The 22,689-nt window shown below is 33.8% G+C and overlaps 1 protein-coding gene across 1 annotated transcript in view; it reads right to left on the bottom strand.

Moving 5' to 3' along the window:
• Window positions 1-22,689, bottom strand: part of EYS (eyes shut homolog) — a 1,675,061-nt gene that overhangs the window by 1,523,243 nt on the left and 129,129 nt on the right. Inside the window, 1 exon segment of the mRNA XM_063097631.1 lies at window positions 16,853-16,967. Coding sequence (XP_062953701.1) covers window positions 16,853-16,967 — 115 coding nt within the window.

Raw genomic sequence — 22,689 nt, forward strand, 5'->3', positions numbered from 1 at the left:
CAGACAATAAATAAATAAATAAATAAAATAAAGTTCAGCTCATTCACCCTGGATGGACACTACTGGGCTCTCAACATCGTTACTAAAGAGATCAGTTACACGTGATAAAAATAAGCGCTTGGCCAATTACAACATTGTGCAGTGAAAAGAAGAGAGAGGGGCAGCTAATTTTTAAAAAACAAAATTCAATTTCTTCTGATTTCTATATTTATTATCCAAATGGGAAGAATAATTTCTTATTTGCATGAAAATTTAACTGGGAGATGGTGTGTATCAAACATTTTTGGTACAATTACATAATTAAACTTTGCTTCTCATTTTAAAGTTCTGGTCATCGGCATATTTTCAGAAGAAATGTTTCGGGGAGTTGAGACAGATTGCTTGAAAAAGTCATGCTAATTCTATGGAGGACAGCTAGAAAAATAAACAGTTAGGACTTCAGGTAACTATCTGGCTGCGGATATTGAGCAACTTACAAAGAATCAATAAATTCCTTGCTCTGTCCTCATAACAGATGCAAGAATAATTGGTAACTAACCCAGATTTGCTAATAGTAAACCTATTTAAAATACAATAGCAACAACCAGCAAAAAAATAAATAAAAAAGAAGTCACTCATATTATTTCAGGACCTAGGGAGATACCCATTCTGGCCATTGGTCTGCCTGCAATTCTTACTCCTAAAAAAATTTCTGCTCATGTCAGATTGAGATAGGAAAGGATTATGAAGAGCTGGGAAAGGAGATAGGAAATAGTGATATGTGGATCTCTCTCTCTCTTTCTCCACTCTCTCTCTCTCTCTGCTCTCTCTCTCTGTTTCTCTGGTTGTACATGTGTGAGTGTATGTGTGTTGTCAGTCTAAGAAATACTTCCTCAATAATAGGTAGACACTATTATCATATGTAAACTTTGAGCAATTGATGTTAGGTTTCTTTTATTCTTTTCTTTTTGTTCGCAATTAAAGTTAAGATATATATCCCAGTGAGAGACTATTGTAAAAGCATGAGGTAGCATCATGGTCTGTCTTGTTTTGAACTGTGTGCCTGTGGTATAGAGTTTCCACAATATAATTTTTAGATAAATATTCTTTCAAAGAAATGTACTAGTGAAATTAAACAAAGAAGAGGACAAAGAAATCTTAGAGATTATAAAAGTATAGAGACACTTTCCATAAAAAGACCTGATTAAGGATTCACCAATACCTATTGAGAAAGAATAAAAATTAATTAACCTACAGGCTTCTAAAATAACTGTGATTATATCTGCAATGAAGATGTTGATTGTATAGTAAATTACATGTGGTTCTAATTTCTCACAAATTAGGTGGTTTGCCTAATTTTTAATTAATGCTTTTGTTGGACTTAGACTGCAAGTTGACAACATTACTTCACAATTGTTAAAGATAACTTCAGAATAGTGTGGAACCCCTTTTCTAATGATTAGATGTCCATATTGGGAAGAATACTAGTTAAGTAATGCCCCCCTGTATAAAACTGACTAGTTTAATGCCTATCATTCCAGTCAAGGAACTGATAGGATGTCTTTTTGTTCTCAAATGTGTCCTGGTGTGGATGATAAATTAGTAAGATATGTAAACATACAGGATATGGCATTAGCAGAGTCTATCCCTACCTGAGTGAATAATGGAAGAGAAAAATGTAAAATGACATGAGCTTACTTTATGAGCATGCCTGCTACTCCCCTAAGTAGTTGAGAAATGGTCCACCAAACATGCCAACCATGTCAAAGGAAATGTAGAATTTTAACCAATGAATGTTGAATTCATTTATTCTGAGATACAGAACCAACCAATTATCTTGTTGCTTTTTGTTTTTCCTGAAGTATACTACATCCACTCGCGCCAATTAGTTCAGATGGCCCTAAAACTCAAGTAAAACTAAAAATGGCCACTAAGAAGATATCAACTTTGACTTCTGTTTGCATTTCATGTACATCTTTTGAAGATGACCTATCACCATACTTACATTCAAACATTTGCATTCAATTAGAGAGCTTCTCTAACATTTTCAGCTAGCAAGTTTACTTTTGTGTTTAAAATAAATTTTCTTGAAACTTCTGTGTATTTGTTTTTCATTACTACTGTAACAATTTATTACAAACTTAGTGGTTTAAAACACATGTGTTCTCTTACATTTCCAGGGGTTAGAAATCTGAAATCAGTCTCACTGGGCTAAAGTCAAGGTAACAGCAAGACTGGATTCTTCTGCAGGCTCTGAGGGCAGAATCTGTGTGTCTTTTTCCAACTTTTAGGGGTAGCCTGTGTTCTTTGGCTTGTGGGTCCTCTCCTCCATCTTCAAAGAACATCTTTCTAACCTCTGCTTCTGTCATCACATCACCTTCTCTGTCTCTGACTCCTTATGAAGACCTTTGATAAGGACCTTTGTGATTACATCAGGCTCAACTCATAATCCAGGATATTCTCTTCATCTCAAAATCCTTCAGTTAATCACTTCTGAAAAGTGCCTTTTGCTATGTTAGATCACATTCATAGGTTCTGGGAGTCAGGACTTGGGCAATTTGGTGTGCCATTATTAAGCCACCCACACTCTGGATATCCAGAAACTGTTCATGAAAGTGTATGTCCACATTTTATTTCCCATCTAGTTGTGATATACCTTTTAGAGACATCACTTTAGTGTATATATAGATATTATAGTTCTGATTTCTCTTATGTGGGAGAAAAGCTGCCATCTTAAGTATCCAAACCACAGGATGAATTAGATTTAAGTAAATAACCATAAGCTTTTTTTTTCTTTTTTGTACTTTCACCAATGAACTCTCCTTAATCATATGAGGCACACTTTTAAATCGTAAAAACTTCTTCAGACAAGTTATTTTTTTTCCTTTTCCTTTCCTTGTTTCATCATTATTAATGACACTGGCATCTTTAGTTTCTCTAAGATATTTAAAGTGTTTATATTTGTTTCCTTTAAAAGTATTTCCACAAATCACAAATATTTCACTAATTTAGATGTATTCAGCTGTCATCTCTTATATTTAAGTTGCTTTAAGTTACTTTATCCTTTATAAAAATTCTGCTGAAAATCAGAAATAGAAAAGATAAAAGATATATATATATATACAATTCCTTTGGTACTTTCTCCTGTAAATAAATAATGCTATAAAACTGAAAGTAAATTAAAAAGTATGAGAGACATTTATTAATTCATCATTGGAAGTCCCTCTTGATTTTTCTCTATTATATAGTGATAGAATTTGGATGTATTGTCCTCCCAGAACCTCATGTGGAAACTGAATCTCCAATGTGGTAGTGCTGGAAGCTGTTTGAATCATGGTGGCGGATCCCTCATGAATGGAATAATGCTCCCCCTGGGGGAGGGGGGATTAATGAGTGAGATCTAGCTCTATTAGTTCCCATGAGAGCTGGTTGTTTAAAAGACCCAGATACCTCCCCTCTTGCTCTCTCTTGATTCCTCTCACCATAGGATCTGCCTGTACCTGTCGGCTGCTTGCCACTTTCTGCCATGAGTAGAAGCAGCCTGAGGCTCACACCAGATGCAGCTGTCCCAGAATCATAAGTCAAATAAATCTCTGTTCTTTATAAATTACCCAGTCTCAGGTATTTCTGTTACAGCAACACAAATGGACTAAAACATATAGCTAGTGCTAATTATTATACTCAATCAGTAGAAAATGTGGATTTACAAAGTACTTCTCATTGTAGACCAATTAGTTCATATATCCTGCATTTAGAAGTGACATTGACATAAGCACTAATCCCTGAGTATTTCTATTTTTGTCCTAGAACTGCTATTAAGACACCTGAAAATTTTCTATACACAAAATCCGTGATATATAATGGAAGCTATGTGGTAACTTTAATTTCTGTTAATTCTTGTAAGTAGGAAACATTTCTTGCTTTATTATTGTTTGCTGCGCTAGGAAGGCAAAGTCAAAAGGACCCAGATAATACTGTGAGTTTGACCATAAAAGAAGGTTCTACCACTTTGCACTACTAACAATTATACGGCAACAAAATCATCTGAGAATTGCTTAACCATGAATTCTCTGAAAGATATTTTCTTGTGTTTGAAAAATTTCTTCCAAGTAGAAACACATTGTTGTTTGTTTAATAAAGAACTAGAAGAAAGAAGTAATATATGCATATGAAAAAGTCTTAAAAGCAAAAAGCTAGTGAGAGGACACTGCTCTCTCCCAAGCACTACTTGAGGCAGAAGTCAACTTGCCTACCAAGAATCTGTACAAGAGCAGGATAACTTATCCATTTAATGAAGTATTTAGCTTTAGCATATATGCAGATATTATGGTTCTAACTTCTGTTAATAATCATAGTGGGAGAAGAGCTGCCATCTTAAGGATTCAAACAATATAAATTAGATTCATGTAAATAACCACACCCTTTTGTGTGCTTTCACCAGTAATTTCTCCTTAATTATGAGAGGCAAATTTTTAAATAGTAAAACTTCTTCAAGGAAGTTTTCTTTTTCTTTTTTTTTTTTCTATTCAGAAAACCATTGAAAAATAAGTCTATGTAAGAGAGAGAAGAGAGGAGGAATAACTGTCTCTGAGGTGTAAGACATGGATCAGGAGATTATTGAAGTGGATCCTGATCACAAGGCATTTGTAATCTAGTAGGAAAGGTAATGAAGAACTATATTTTGAGTTGGGAAGCCAGGTGGCAGTAATTGTTATGAAGAAAGATTGCAAGAGGACAGTGATGTGTATGGGCAAGAAGGGAGTATTTAACATTTTTAGATTTGATGTCAAAGGAAAGACTAACAGAGAAAGTAGCTTTTGAGAAAATACCTAAACAGAATGAAGAAGCCTATAAATCACAAATCTGAGTAAAAATATTCAAGACAAAGGCCTGAGGGAGGAGCATGCCTGAATTCTTCCAGTAACGAGAACATTGTTGCTCTTTTAGAGCAAAGTAGAAGGAATATGATGGCATTGAGTTAAAGCTTACCTGGTCTGTCCCCTGCAGAGTTTAATTATGTGGGCCTTTGAATTCCTCTGTGCGCATGTGTGGGTGAGTGTATGTGTGCCTTAGAGAGAGAGAGAGAGAGAGAGAGAGAGAGAAATTCTGTTTAGACTTTCTATTGTTGCAACTAAAATTGTAAAACTCTTAATTCTACCCCAACGCAAGTTGTATTCACATGGAATTCTAATTCGGGCTTTACTTCTTTCAGTGTGAGTTTGCATAAGTCATTCTTGTTGATGATCATTAAAAAAAAAAAAAAAAAGAAAAAAAAGATTTAACTAGAGGATGGAAATAGAAGATAGAAATAAAGCAGATGGTGAAGTTAAACTTGATGTGGCTTAAACTTTGTTTTTTTGTTAGTTTTCCAATGAAGTCTTATAGGAGACTTAAAAAGATGAGATAAAACATAAAGTGAATCCTTATATCTGCATCCTGGAGCCAGATGTAAAAGAAGAAAACCAAAGGAGCTTTGTACAAAGCTCTAAAGGTGTTTTCTTTGGTGATATTAAAAAAAAAAAAAAAAAAAAAGCAGTAAATGATTTTAAGTCGTAACATTAGGAAGTTGTAAGATATTTGGATAGACACAAACCAGAAACTGTGGATTTAACTATGTATATTATCCATTAAAATGAAAATAAGTATTCCAGTATGTGACCGAAGCTTTAAGGAAAAAAATTCCTTAATCATTGCTATAAGGCATAATAAATAGTGTTTAATCATATAGGACATACATTTTTACTTTATAATGGGCATAATAGCAAGCATATCTTTTAATTAAGTGGATGTCTTGTATTTATTTTTATCAATATGAAGATAATTATAAGAATCTTTTTCTTTTCTTTCTTTCTTTTTTTTTTCTGGGAGCCCTTAGGCTCTTAATTTCTTCAATAGTTTATTCTTCCATTACAGTTCTTAGAAACCTAATACTCGATTGGGAAGCAACAATTGTTTTATCATAGGGGTCACTTATATTATTCATACTGAAGGTGCAATTGACATTGTAAAAGTGCTTTATTTCGTATTCCTCATCACAATTTCAATGAGAAAGTTTGGCATCCTTATGCCACTTTAATTATAAAGAAAATGAATTGAAAAGAGAAAAATTTAACTCATAATGAAGAGCATGACTTGGAATTAATAAGGTTTGACCTACAAGGTATTTTTCCCCCTAATATTTTTCAGCCTATTGCATTTAATATCAACTTTCTAAACTAAAATATCACTATGGGGTATTTCTTTATTCTTCATACAACTTTAATTAAATGTATTCAAAAGAAATAAATTATTTGTTCTGATTATTATTTTAGTATAATCTCATTAAATAGTGAGTTGCTTTTGAATTATGGGTTTATTTCCTTCTAAACTATTTTATACACATTTACATAATACAAATATTATCCAGGCCCCACTGGCCATTAAAACTCTGATTAAACTTGGTCTTATGTTCCTTCTTCATATTAACTCAGAGCCACTTTGTGACTTCTAGATCTGTTCTTCCCCATTTTTCTTTTTTGATCCTTGCTTCTGTGTCCCTGTGTGTTTCTACTTGCCCCTGGAGCAAGTAGGTCACAGTCTTCAGATACTTCAATGTATCAATCAAATCAAATCAAATATACTAGGGAAGTTTTATGTCAATTAAAAATTTAAAAGCCCTAAACATTATGGGGATGGATGACATTGGAAGCTACATCTCCTATTTCCATCTGCCATCTAACTGGCTCCCCTCCCTTTTACTTCCTACTGCCTGAGAAAGCCTGGGCTCCCTATATATACTTCCTGATTTTGGATCCCTGTACTGGCCAGCCACGAAAAAAAAAAAAGTGTGTGTGTATGTGTGTATATACACAGAGAGACCAAATATATATATTTGTGTGTGTGTGTGTGTGTGTGTGTGTGTGTGTGTGTACACATATATATATATCTTTATTTTATACACACACATATATATGTATATATATATATATTTGCTAATGTCTATAATGCTCTGGGAGGTGAGGTGAAAACCAACAGATGATTTCTGGGGTAGCAGCCCTGCCATTCCTTTTGGCCTGTCCCACACACCCAGAAAATACAGAATATTAAAATTATCTTATTTTGTTGCAAGTGAAAAAGTAGTTGTATATATCTAAAAGCAAATTATAATTAGTACGAGTTTTTAAATTTTTCATTGAATATTTTAATTTAAGCATTTTCAAAAATTTATTAAGTTTCAAAAACATGGTCAAAATGGATGCACATTCTATTATATAGATACAATATAACTTTTAATTATTCTTGTTGCCTAATTTGGTTATTTTTATTGTAAAATAAGCAAGAATATAACGGATATTTTGTGTGCAAATTAAAAATAATCTTGTTTACTTACTTTCGGTATTTCTAGATATTGCATTATTACAAATTTAAAAATTTTAGGAACATACTGATAAATTGCCATTCAGTGGGTTTATTCTGTCTTAGTTTTCCTGCATATATGTGAAAATGCTGTCTCACTCTTTCTTTTTGCTACAGAAGTATAAACTGTGTACAGTTTTGTGTTCTAAGATGCAGAAGGATAAAACGAGATATATATATTGCCTTAAATGGCATTTCATTGATTTTTAGAGTATGAACGTTTTAAGTGTGTTTATTTTCCATTTGCATTTTTATGTAAAGATTACCTGTAAAAATCTATTGCTTAATTTTATGTTTTCTTTCTCCTTGAAAATTACAAATAAAACATACATATAGTTTTGCATGAAAATCAAATATACCCCTCTATGACAAAGGAGTTATTAATTTTTTCTTGAGCACCCAGGTGTCAAGGTGGTCAATCAGCACAAAGAGCCAAACTGAAATTAACATTCAAGCCTTTATTCACTCACTACGACAATGCAATCAAGAGGCAAAAAGTGGTACCAACCATTTTTCCCCAGGAAACAGGACTGGTCAAGGGTCAGATAAGATGCAGCACAAGTGGGATAATCTTCTCATTGAAAAGAAGGCTTGAATAAAAGGCTCCTGACTTTATGGACTCCAGAGGCAAGAGAGAAAAAAGGGCCTGGAGTGGGAAAGTACTGAGTCAGGGTGGATAAAAGAGCCTCAGACAAGGCACCCTCCACAAGGAAGTGTCCCTTAAAGCACCTGGGAAGTGCGTTAATTGAGGTCCTCTGCTCCCCATACAGAGACCTCTGAATAAAGTGATTGAATAGGAATAAAATACATATCAACATAGCTGGGGGAGGCTTTGGGGACCTTGCTGAGTCCTCCACTGCAACTCTTTCTGGAAAACTGTAATGTACTGGCTGTGTACCAAGTCTGGTGTGATCAGCTGCCCTTGGTGAAGCCTGCCAGGCAAAGTACTGTAATTGCCTATGGTAGAACCTGAAAATCGCACATCATATTTCGGCCTGGAGCCAGACTCCTCATTTCTCTTTGTGCTTCTGTCAATATTTTCCTACATAATTCTCATAATAGTACGTCCATATAATATCATAAGTATTATAACTTTTTCATGAGTTAAAGCTTACGTCATGACAAAGTCATCATAAATTCCAGATTTTATGTCTTAAAGTCTATTTTACATGAAATTAATATAGGCATCAACACTATTTTCATTAGTATTTCCCTGATATATCTTGTATTAGTCTGTCTCTGTTGCATATAACAGAATACCTGAAACTGGGTAATTTATAAAGAAATAAAATTTATTCCTTATAGTTATTGAGTCTAGGAAGTCCAAAGTCCATGGAACACATCTGGGGAAAGCCTTATTGGTGGGTGGTGATTCTTCCCAGCAATGCAGGGATGTCACACAGCAAATGGCTTGACCAAGAGAGAGAGCTAAACCCACCCATGCTCTTTACAAAGCCATCAGAACCACACCCATGTGTTGCTTTACCTCCCACAGATTTGTCACCTCTTTTTCCCTGGGTGATGGAGCTGCCAAAGATTACTCAAAGCCCATCTCTTCTGAGCAGTGAGAAGCCCTGAAAAGGGGTTAATCTCCTGGAATCCCCAAGAGTGAGGCATTCTTTCCATTTGGGAAATTCACCATGAATTGGGGTTCTCTTCCCGCATTTATTCTCCAGACCAGGAAGTTACAGGAAGAGAACATAGGTGGGGGTTTTGCTAAGTACAGTTTAACAAGTTTAACAATAGAAGCTGGTAACAGACAAGCAAGGTGACATTCTATGATTCAATTAAGTTGATCCACTAACAAAAGCTTGTTATTAGCAAACATTCTCTTCTTCCAGCAATTTCCCACTATCTTTACATATCAAACAGTAACCTGTCTGTCTTTGAGCCAGCAACCTTGCTGTGCTGCAATTCTTTTTCTTACAACAGAGACTCAATAGCCAGGGGAAAAATTCCTGTCCTTTGTGAGGTCAATATTTGAAACTGCAAGGCTTTGGGAAACCAGTCCCTGTGAAGTACATTTGTTTTATGCATTCTTCACATCTCCCCCCATTTAATTTATTCAAAAGAAAAAGTAAAAGCTATAGATCAAAGTTAAGTCAAAAGCGTTTAAAGCAAAGTTGGTATCATTTAGCATGGCAAGTCCTTTTAATTTATTTCAGGTGAGGACTGATGATGTCATGGTCTCAGAGTGGCTGCATCAATATCATTCCAGGTGCTGTGAATTGGGTGTAATTACCAATTTTTGAAACTCTGGAATGAGATTCTGCTCCATATAAAACTTGATTATGAGTCCAGAGAGTTTGTTAATGTTCAGCTGTCCAGGACATTACTGTTTTTAAAGCATCTAGTCTTTTGTAAAATTTTTGATCAATTACAAGTCTTTTGTTTAAGAACAGGATGTCTCATCCAAGTTACAAACACCCTCTTTAAGGCCAGGAAAATTTAGAGAACTGCTTTTGTAGAGATGTTATTTCAGCCTTTATGATCAAGGCATTCCTCATAAAAGCATTGATGAGCAATATCATGATTGAAAAGGTCTTACTTTTCTTTGTATAAATTCCACAGCACTGGGAAGACTGTTTCCCAGGTGGTGATCTGTCCCATGTCAGGGGAAAGATGAACAGCAGGATGAAGCAGCATTTAGGCCAAATTTAGGCAACATGAAAGAAGGGTCAGCAACTTAGAAGAGAGACATGCTATCTGATACCAATGTTTTAAATTATATCCTGTTATAAAGAGAGAGAGTTAATTTTCTTTTAATTTATAAAAATAGCCACATTGTCATAATAATCATAATGATACTTAAAGTTATTAAATTTGGAGGGGATCAATTAGGAAGAAAACAAATACTTTTACTTCTGTTTTAAATGACATTTTACCAAACTGTTGTTAGTTATAGGGAGCTGAAGAGAGAGAGAGAGTTTTCTTAAATTTGGAAAACAAAACATTTAGAGAACCAGCAGTGTTTCAAAATGAGGAAACTGGAAAAACACCTAATTCTTTTTAATTAGTTCACTAATTAACCTTTGTTGTTTTGATCTTTGTGAACAATTTCACAAACCCATCAGTTTCTTCATTAGAATTTTGGAAATTTAAAGGTATGAACTCAAAGTTTGTCAGGAAACTGTACCTATGAGAGTTTTTTTTCATGAAATATGGAAAAACATAAAATTTTAAAATTATAATTAAACCAAGATTATGACCAATAGCATTTATATCAAGACACAGATATTTAAGAACTTTATAAGATTTTGTAACACATATCAATAACACCTTCAGTACTGACAATGCTTTCCCGTATACTCTAATTTATTAAATAAGCCAATTCGTTTTGATACATCTTTTATATATCCTTTGAGAAGCTCCAGGGCCTTTGGAACTCCTCAAAGTTATTTCAAACCACCAAAAGGTTGAGATTTCGGAATTTGGTTTTGGAAAGCTTTGTTAAATAACAAAAAAACTTAAAACACTTAGTTGAATAAAATCACAAATTATTACACAAAGTAAAACCAATGTGATAGAGGGTTTCAAAGGTAGAGAGCACAAGAAATTATCATGAAATGTTTCCTAAACCAGTTATCTAAGGGACAAAGACAACCTTTTACAATTTTGTATTAAGAGCAGTCAAGTGAAAAGACCTCTAATAATCCTGTTTGATTAGTAACCCCAGGCAATGATGTGTGCTGAAGAGAACATTTTTATACATTCAGGTTAGTAAATAGGTGTCCGTTTATCAGAGTAAATTATAGAAAGCCAGTATGAATTTTAGCTATTTTTACCAAGTACATATTTATGGTTTCCCAGCCAAAAACTTGGTGTATTAGATCTATACCCTTATCAGTTAATGTTATCTAGGGCCTATGTGATATTGGGCATAGGTCTCCTTTCACTAGCCATTTTGGGTCCCAGGTTTCCACATGGCATTTGGAACCATGTGGAGCCTAAGACAGATGGTGGTATTTAAAAAAAAAATTTCTAAAAGATATAGTTTCTCCCAGCATAGCCAGGAGGCAGAGCTGAAATAACAAGGAGACATATTGACCTAGAGACAAATTTAGGTAAAATGTTTAAATCAAATTTTGAAAATATATTTATCAAAACTTTAGGAAATTTAAATCATGTGAACTTGAAAAGTATGCTTATTTACGTAATGAGCATGCATTAATTATAAGCCAATTTGGTACCTTGCACACAACATAATTACACATACATACATGAACATATAGACATAACATACAGCTTACACATGCAGATATGCAGACATAAACAACAAGAACAAACGTGGATCTTATAGGTTTTGTTCAAGATGTAAAAAAAAGCTCACTAGTAAAAAGGAAAGTCAGGTTTAGATTTTTTTTTTTTTTTTAAGACTTATTGGTGAGGCCTCACCCTGCCTTAAAGAAAGCAAGACAACAAATTTACATTGTAAAGCAAAGTATGCAAAGCTTTTTAAGAAGATGCAGAGAAGATTTTCTTCCTTTTAAGAAAATAGCATAGAATTCTACCATTAGATTTTGTGAAGAAATACATATATGAGACTAGAAGAGAATTTAGAAGTCTGTTTAAGATAACCAGCTGGATGCCAGAAAATTTGAGACCATCTAGTTAAATAGATAGATTTTAGGTTAGTTTTTGTTTCTCAAATGAGTTACTGAACTTAAGGGCTGAGCTATTGAAAGCTGTTTGACTGTTGAAGTTTTTAAAATTTACTCCAGGTCAATTTGGAACTTGTCTTTATTTTTATTACTGGTGGTCTGATGTGTACCATCCCTGAGGTGTGATGGTGAGGCATTGAGATTTTGAGATCAGATTCAATTCCTCGTCTGGTATGAGGCTCCACATAAGATTTAACAGCCTTAGCAGGAATCCATAGTGGGCCTGTGAGTGAGAGAATAGACACATACCCTCTCTCCCATGTTAACAATTCGGCAGGTCTCAACCATTGTGGTCCCGTCAGCAGGTGGTGGTATAAAACCAATGGTCTAGGTCTCTTTTTAGAAGGTAGAAAGTGTCATTCTATGGCTGTTAATTCTGGGGAATTACAGTTTAAGAAATTTGGTGTAAACAGAGCTTTAAAGACCTGTTTATGAGAGGCCAGTCCTATATCTATATTACCCCTCCTTGGTTTACTTATTTGAGACTTAAGAAGGCCATTAGCTCTTTCAACAATTGCCTGGCCAGTGGGGTTAAATGGGATTCCTGTGACACCTATGGCCACCCATCAACGGATCAATCCATTCACAAGGGTACAGTCCCCACAGTCTAATCACCTGGTGAAGGCCTCTCCTTTTACCATAATAGAATTTCCTACTCTCAACAGTGTTACAGTGGGGATTAATACATAAACCTCTGGGCAAAACAATTCAACCCATAGCATGTCTTTTGCATCTTTTATTTTAATAAAGATGTTATATTTCAGGTTATCTCACGTTAACAGTACACACCTGGATTTTGTTTACTTTTAATGTAAATTAAGTTTTATAAACATTGGTTATAGTTGTCTTTCTTTTGCCTTTTGATAAATACAAGTTTTTAGACTCAATGAAGTCCAATAAACCAGCTACTATTGTATCCTACCTAACAAAATTTTGCCTGGTGCAAGGCCATGAAAAATATCTTCTTTGTTTTTACTCCCTAGAAGTTTCATAATTTTAGCTTCTACTCTTATGCCTATGCTTGATCTCAAATTAATTATTGTATGGTTTGAAGTAGGCATATAGATTAATTTTTTTCCTTGTGCCATTTGATAAAAAAAAATTCCTTTATTAAATTATCTTGGTGTTTTTGTTGGAAATCAACAAGATATTTCCAGGTGGATCTATGAGTATTTCTGAATTATCCCTTTTATTCTTCTGATCTTAGTCTGTCCTTGTGCCAACACTACACTGCCTTGATACTCTAGTTCTAAAGTAAGTCTTGAAACAGTAAAAAAAAAAAAAAAAAAATTAAAGATTTGTTTTTATTTTTTATTACTTTGGCTATTTGAGGTCCTTTGAAATTCCATATAAATTTTACAATCAGCTTACCAATTTCTACAAAATGATTGGCAATATCAGTTAGGAAAAAGGACATCATAAAAACACAAAGTTTTTCTACCCATGAATATAACTCTCTGCAGTTTTCAGCGTGAGTTGTTGCCCATATTTCGTTAAATTTATTGTGAAGTATTTTCCATACTATTGTGACCATGCTTAATTTCATTTTTAATGTTATTTTTAGTATTATTTTCTAATTAGTTCTTGCTATAACAAAAGACACTATTGATTTTTATGCAGTTATCTTGTATCCTGTGATTTTGCTAAATTAACTTAGCTCTACTTTTTTAGTTTTATACCTTTCTAATGAGGTATGCTTATTAAAACCCCATTGCTGCTATTTTTTCCTGTCTTTATGTTTTATTTATTTTTCTTGCCTTATTGCACTGGTAAAACCTTTTAGTAAAATGTTGAAGAGAATTTGTGAGTGGAAATTTCCTTGCCAACTTTAGGGAGGAAGAAAGCAGACTTTCACCAATAAGTATTATGTTACCTTGAGATGTCTGTAGATAACCTTCATCAGATTGAAGAAGTTGCTTTTTATTTCTAGGTTACAGAATTTGTATCATGAATAAATGGGGTGTTTTTTTTTTTTTTTCAGTTGCTTGTTCTGCATCTAGTTAGATGGTCACATGATCTGTCTTTTGTATTCTGTTAATATGGTGAAACACAGTAACTTATCTAGAATTCAGAATAAGTACTGCACTCCTGAGGGAGAAAAAAAAAATTCTTCTTGGACTTTAGATAATGTTTTTATATATTGCTGAATTCAATTAATTATTTTCTAAAATATTTTTATGAATATATTAATAGGGAATAGTGAATAATAATTAATTTTCTTGTGCTATCCCTGTCAAATTTTAATATCAGGGTAAAGGTAACCTCATAAAAAATGAGTTGAGATTTGTTTCCTCATCTATTATTTATAATAATTTGTGTATAATTAACATGACATCTTTAAATATTTGATGGATTTCCTCAGTGAAGCAGCTGATATGGGAGTTTTCTTGTGGAAGAAGTTTTAATTATAAGGTTAATTTATTTGGTATAGTACTAGACTCTCTGGATTTTTTCTTTTGTGTTTTTCAGGAAATTTTCAGTCTAAGTTGTCAAATTATGGGTATAAACATTTTTTTAATATTATCTGATTTACTATTCAATGTCTGAAAAATCTTTTGTGATGTCTACTTTTTGATTCCTGACATTTGTAATTTTTGTGCTTTCACACCTTCATTGATCTTGTGAAATATTTTTGCATTTTATCAGTCTTTTTGAATAAACAAATATTGGCTTTGTTGTTTTTCTCTATTTGGGGACTGTTTACTAATTCACTACTTTCTACATATAAGTTAAGAATTTCAACCTTCTAATTACATTCTATTTCTAGTTTCAAAGAGTAGAATCTTAGAACATTGGTTAAAATATATCATTCCCAGTTTTTCATTTTATATAGATTTTTCTGGAATAGAGTTGGTGATATTTGAAGCAAAGAAACATATTAATTAATTAATATGTGAGGCAAGGTAGCAAGTTTATAAAAAGTAATAAGTATCTGAACTAAGAATCACTGTCAAGACAGAGAGAAGTTGATGTAAGGTACAGAAAAGGGAGAATTCTTGGGTTTATGACTAGAGAAAGTAGACAGAGGCTGATGCGACCAACACCATTTACACAGACTGGAAATACTAACATGTAGAGGGAATCTCAGTAAACTTGGCTTAAAGCATATTGAGCTTGAACTGTCGATTCAATACTGAAGGTGAAAAGCCAAGTCTAACTCCTTCAAGAAGAAATCTAAACTTAACTTACAGTCACTAATAAATAGATAAACACTAAAGTACCAAAACAGGTGAGATCTACCAGTAAAGGAAGACTTTATAAATAAAAGTCAAAGATGAATACTCACAGACTGTCCTGAGACAAAACAGGAACCCCAAATCAAAACATAAGCAGGATAACGTCAAAGAATTTCAAACCAAAGTAAGAGAGGTATTTCAATTAGATGATTTCCTAACAAGGAAAAGCTAGATAAATTTTAAGAAAAACAGAGATGGTAGCATCTTCTTTACAACAAAAATACAAATGCGTAGTACTTTAAAGGATTTTGGAGTCATACAGAGTAAGTTAAACCTATCTTCATCTGTCCCTATAGATATGTGTGACCTTGAAAAAATATTCAAATCTCAGTAGACATTTTATTTTTTCATAAAATGAAATGGGAGTTATAGGAAGATCAAATAAGGTAATGATTGTAAATGATATGCTGTCATCCCAAAAGCATTGTGATTGCCAAGTAAATGTCATGTTCTTATGTTTATATTCTTGTATAGTAACATGATTATATTTTAGCATATGTTTTAGCATATATATGCATGTTTGTGCAAAAATATACATGCTATAAATTTGTCTATGGTCTATTCCATAAATAGGCTTTTTATTATTTTAAAAAATATTTTATTAAAATATCTTATACTACAGAGAAGTAGAGAAAACAATAAAATGAACACCATTTTCTTACCTTCCTTATTCCAAAAAATATGTTCTAGAGAAATAAAGCATTACAGGCACATTGGAATTACCATTTATATTATCCCTGATTTCACTACACCCGCCTGTCTTCCTGTGGGAAGCCCTCCTAATAGAGCTAATGTTTATAATTCTGAAGTGTGTGTTTACACTTTTGCTATATATTTATGTCATCATACAAACGTATATATTTGTGCTTTTAAAATTTAAGTAATCATTATCACATTGAACATATTACTTGAATAAGATTTTAAAATTCAACATTTTTGATACTTATAAGTATCAACACATATAGCTATTGTTCACTTATTTTAACCACAGTTTATAATACCATTGTATGACTATGCCATGATGAATTGTTCCATTCTCCTATCCACAGGTTTGTTTCAGATTGGGAATAAAAATTCTTGTTTATGTGTCTCCCAGTACATACCTGATAATTTCTTCAATAAACTTATCTGCAAGTAGAATTCCTTTGTTGTAGAATATGCCGTATCATGTGCAGTACACACACTCTGTATTTGTAAAGTCATTTCAAAAATTATCTACTAAAAAAAGCAATTTTTGTATGCCCTGACAAACAGCCACTAGACTAATTTTAATTCCTATCTAGTTTAAAAGCTTAAGGCTTTAGCAATGGGGACTTTATATATACCGATAAATACCTCAAAAACTCAATTAGCTATATATTTATTTATAATAAAAACACTGCCTAGAACACTTATTAATGCCCTCTCAACATAATTCTTTAAAATTAAAAATCTCCATTACTAAACTTTATGAAAATCATATTTAAATATACATATAAAGACGTATTTCTCTGGTTTAGATTAATAAAACATTTGATGTACAGATTGAAGCTACAGTATTTTGAAGTGCTAAGTCACATTGCCATGTATTAAATTACTTACTCTGATTCTTCCAATTATATTGAAACACCATCCTTCACTCAGACAGTTGATGCTGAGCAGTCTGCAGTGTTCAATTACTTTCTCACTGTTTTTTCCAGTAAATTCTGGCATACAACTGTAAATACATCAGTGCATATTAGGAAAGTTGCAATTTAATTATTTTCAAAAAAGTCTACTAACAGTCTTGTAAAAATAGTAATTCCTTGTTTAAATTATATACACCATGTAGTAATACATGACATTTTTTATCATTAATTTTTCCCCTACATACTTGTGTTTTTAGCCAAGAAGAACAATTTTATTTATTTGTAGAGAATTAGAATTATCTATATTTCCATTAAATGGTCTTAATTTACCATTGGGAATTTAGGAACAAAATAAGCATTGGCTTAGACTGATACTTAACAATAAAATATAGGTTTTGGAAAACTATTAGAATAAATAAAACCATTACCCAAATGTGAAAAAAAAATGATGACAAATGAGATTTCCAATCCTCAGTACAGTCATTCTATACTGATGATGTGCTAGCAGGAGTTAATGATGACACCCATGAATTTGAAACATAGTGTAGAGAGTTACCGTAGACAATAATGGTATAGTTGTAATTCAGCTAATTACAGGGGCTTTTGTTTGGTTTTTGTCACTTTTACAATTTTTGTCATTTGTCTGTAGTCTTTTAGGAATCAATCCATTTCCAATCTACTGCAGTTCATTAGCTATAATCTATAAGTTGCTAAAGAACACATACTTAGTTTCTGGCTTCCTTTTCCCTTACTCTCATTATTTTGAAAGAAATAGCTCAGTACCTTAAATCACATTTAGTTAACTCTCTATTATAAATTGAATGGGGCACCAAATAAGAGAATATTTTTCTCCAAAGTAAACACCAGAAATTTTAAGGCCCAAAATAATACTTCTCAAGAGTCTATGTTGTTACAAGCTGATTTATTGATAAATTGAATATAACCATATATTTATAATTTTAAGTTATTATAAAAACAGAACATGATTTCATAAAAGAAGGGATCAAAGGCCATGTTGACAGAGTTTTACTGAAATAACATCAATAAAATTCTTTAGTAATTTACTTTTTCTGCTATTTCAGTTGCATAGCTTTGCACTTTCACCCAGCAGAATTGAATTATTTCCTCATTTATATCAGGATTAACCATTCACTTTTTGGTGCCTAGTATGTGTCTGCCAGTAGGCTAATTGCTTTCACACAATTTTCTTCTTGTCTCATTCAATCCTTATAAGCACTATGTGATATATAATATCACTATGTTATAAGTGAGGAAACATACTCAGAGAAGTTAATTTAGTTGCTTTGGTCATATTACTTTCAAGCTTTAGAGTTGTTAATAAAATTAAGTTTGGCCCTATTTTAAATATATTGTACTCTGCTACTCCATAGAAAAATATCTGGTAAGATATGTCTTCCTTACATCTCTCATTATGAGGGTGTAACTAGAGATCGAGAAATTACTACAAATACCATCTTGTTATGAAAGGTATCATTTCCACTTCTTCCTACTGAGGGGGAGTTTGTAAGGGGAGGTGAGTTGGGGAAGATGAAGAAATAGGAGAGCACTAGAGTTCTTAAAACTTTGGTGAGTTGTGGCTATCATGTTTCAATTTTCCTTATGAATTGGAATGGATTAAATTGACCAAGAATAACTCCAAATATATATGGTACTTGTACTTATATTATTCTGTAGAAATGTATCCAAAGAATAAGATCAGATTTATGAATTAAATGAAGAACCAAGACATGAATTAAACATGAGTTAGATCAACCATGGACAAGAATTAGATCAACTGGTTGCTGGATGAAGATCAGGCAGTAGCAACTTTGAGAAAGAGTTTCTAAACAAAGAAGGTTTTATTGATCCTGAAAAACTGGGCCAAAGAGTTTGCACTCTCACTACATACCAGGAAAGAGGAACCAAAATACTATCTGTGAAACTTTGTCCAGGGTTGCAGAGGAAACCCACAATGAGAAAATCTTCCTGTTGAGTTTCAGGCAATCAACCCCCAATGCCTCCACTCCCACTGATGACTTAAAATCTAAGAGGAGCTTTTAAATCTCATCCACAAGGAAAATGACATCCTATCAACTCAACCTGCTGTCAAGGAAAGAAAAAGTTTAAATAGCATTTTTCCCATTTGAGAATGTAAAACAAAGAAAACAAAATCAAAGAAAACATAAAAGCAAACTCTAGAATAGCAGGGACCCTTTGAAGAAATTCTCTTGCAAAAGTGCATATATTGCTTCTGTTGAGATAGTCAGAGAGGCTAAAACCTAACTCATTTTAACTATTAGAGGTGTCCAGAAACCATTTTAGTTAAGAAAGTCAATTGTTTTAAATATGGGAGAAAGGAAAGAAATACCTTTCTGATCATCATGTTTCTAAAATACACAATTTATAGATATATTTTTAAATAAAACTATTCCATGACTGGACGGTAAAAGGAACCTATTTATTATGATGAAAATGTTTAACGTTTCATTTTTGGAGTTAAAAATGGAGACAATATATAGAAAGGCAGAAAGTATCTAGAAAGATACATGTAAAGGAAGAAAAGAAAGATAATGGAAAGAGAATATTTTATTGGACAAACCAGGGGGAAAAGAAAATGTAATTTTATCCTCTCCTTATTTTTTTTTTATCTGAAATGATTTTCTGTAACTGACTTAAATGTTTGTCCATTGTTGGGTTGCATTTTATCCATAAGGCCAATATTTACTGGACAATTAAGTTATTCTCTTTCTTGGACATTGTATCCCAAACTTTTGTCAGTGACCTGTGGAATGTACTCTACTAATTTTAAGGAGAAGTGTCAGGCTCCCTTGGGGCACAGTAAGAGATGAAAGACAATGCCTAAGAATAAAATAGAACAATTATAACAATACACTGTAATAAAATTTGTGTGAATGTGGTTTCCCTTTCTTTCTCCCTCAGAGTGTACTATTGTACTGTACTCAACTTTTGCTGTGGTTTTAATGCCCCCCTCCGAAAGTCATGTGAAAATTTAATTACCATTGTGACAATATTAAGAAGTGGGGCCTTTAGAAGTGATTAGATCATGAAGCCTCTGCCCTATTGGATGGATTGATACCTTTATCTCAGGAGTAGGTTAGTCATCACAAGGTTTAATTGACGCATAATAACCGTACATATTTATGGGGTTCAGTGTGATGTATCAATATATATATACTATCTGTAATAATCAAATTACATCACCTCAGATATTTATCATTTCTTTGTGATGAAAACCTATTCGAAAACCTATTTTCTTGCTATTTTGAAATATACAATACATTTTTGTTAACTATAGTCACTCTACTGTGCAAATGGAACACTAGAACTTATTCTTCCCATCTAACTGTAATTTTGTACCCATTAAGCAATGCCTCCCCATACCACTATTCTACTCTCTACTTCTATGAGATCAACATTTTTAGATGTTACAAATGAGTGATGTCATGCGGTATTTGTCTTTCTGTGTCTGGCTTATTTAACATAAAATAATTACACCCAGATCCATCTATATTGCTGCAAATGACAGGATTTCTAGCTGTTTATTTGTAAAGTCAGAGAATTTATAAATTAAAATGAAAATTGATGAAACTAAATATTTACTATATTTAAATACAAGTTTTTAAAAAATATTATTTCAAAATAAAAAAAAATCATAAATTTAATAAAATTAAAATTTAAGACTTCCAGTCAAGATGGAGGAATAGATGGTTCCCAGTGTCACTCTCTCCCACAAATCAACCAATTTACAACTATAAAAAAGCAACGACAGCCATGCTGGGGACACTAGAGCTCAGGGGAAGAGGAGGACAGACCTATGGAGTTCATGAAGGCAGCAGAATCCATGATGAAAGAAAAAAAAAAAAAAACACTTTGATTGTTTCAAATCCCAGCCACTTCTAGGCTGGAGCTGCTGAATGCACAGTGGGCAAAAGCCACAGCTGTGCCCTTCAGATGAAGTTGCTTGGAGGCAGCAGGGGAGAAGAGGGCCTTGGTGTCCCCCAGTGCACCCTTGGACCCACACAGGAGAAAGGAGCCGCTACTGATAAAAAAAAAAGAGCCACTCAGAGGCTGGTGAGTTATTGCAAGGGACTGGAGCATGACCTGTCCCATAGGAAGTGTTTGGAGCATGGGTGGCGACTGGGGGAAAACTGGGGCACAGCAAGGACAGCTGATCTGCTCTCCAATCAGTGTAGGACTACTCAGAGGAGACTGGTCAGGAATATAGAATTGCATGGGGTGCAGTTTGCTGAAAAGACTCAGGCCCAGACCAGAGTTTCTATACAACCCATTTGTACTAGATCTCACGAGAGCCAGAAGTACCTATAAAGTCAACCATTAAAACCTAAGCTGCACAAACAGCCTTCCCTAGGGAACCAGCAGCAAAGCAGAAATTCAGCTCAACCACAAAGCTCAAGTACTGGTCCACACAGGAACTTCCCCCATTTTAGAAGTAAGCAATGGATAAGAAATTAATTCCAGTACAGAGTTTAAGTGGTGGGAACAGAAAATAATCCAATACAGAACTGGAAGAAAACATGAAGTACCCACAACCAGAGACAAAGCTTGATATTAACTAGTAAAGTTCTCCTTTCACTGAAGAACACCTATAACACCTAGAAGGACTGGAAGTCCCCTGGGCTACCAAGCCAGAAAGTGGGAGGTCATGGGCCTCAGCCATGCCCCCTGACACCTGCAACTAGTCCCAAGTGTTGGGGACTCAGGCCTTGGCCACAATCCCCTGACACGTACAACTAGCCCAGCGATGATCACTGAGCTGCTACAGGAAGCAAACTCCCAAGCCAGGGTGGTGGGGGTGTTGAGGGCCTCAGCCATGTCCCCAACACCCACAACCAGTTCAGCGATGACCACCAAGCCACAACAAGAAGGGCCCCGGGTTCCTGAGCTGGGGTGGTGGGGGTGAGGGCTTCTGCAATACCCCCTTGACATCTGCACCCAGCCCAGCAATGACCAAGCCACTGCTGGAAAGCCCCTTGTCTCCCCTGTGGGAATGAGGTGGGCCACAGGCCCCAATCCCACCCCTCCTCTTTCCTCTTCCTTCCATCCCATTTTGTTCCCCTTTACCATCCCCCCCCAATTGCTCTGCAACATCAAAGAATGTAAAAAAATAATATTAATAGAAAAATAAGAAAAAAAAAACACAAAAAAACAAAATAAAATTTAAATGCAATATTTTACTAATATAAAATATTAGTGGAAAAAATAATTAATGTATTAAAATATTGAAGCAACCACTCCATAAAAAGACAGAAAATTTTTTAAAATTAAGTTTTTTTTAAAGAGCTATCTTTAAAGACACAGTATGTCAACAGTGTCACTCTTGGGTTGGGAGTATATTCTTGCTTAAATTTTCCAGCTGCTGAAATAGTTCTTTCATAATCTATATTATTTTAAGAAATGGAAAGGAAATAGTTGTAAACTAACTTCAAATAATTTTCTGTTTCTGTTTCCTTAAAATATTAACTTCACTTGTTTGCAGACTTGGAGGAAGCTTTCAGTACTTTTTGTTTTTTTCAGGGCCTGAACCTTTCTATTATAAATGAGTTGTAATTTTTGCTTCAAATAAAGCATTGTTATTCATTTTTCTCCTCTTTGGTTTCATCTTGCATAGATGTAGATCCTGATGCAAAGTTAACGTATTAATTTTAACACTGCCATGTACCTATTCCACTTCTTGGAAAACAGCCTTTGAAGTAAATAAAGACTTATTCTTGCAATAGAAGCTTTGCAATACCACTATATACTTACATACTGTGACATGTGTGGGCATAG

This window comes from Cynocephalus volans, chromosome 5 (assembly GCF_027409185.1).
Source record: "Cynocephalus volans isolate mCynVol1 chromosome 5, mCynVol1.pri, whole genome shotgun sequence".
In the NCBI taxonomy this organism is placed as follows: domain Eukaryota; kingdom Metazoa; phylum Chordata; class Mammalia; order Dermoptera; family Cynocephalidae; genus Cynocephalus; species Cynocephalus volans.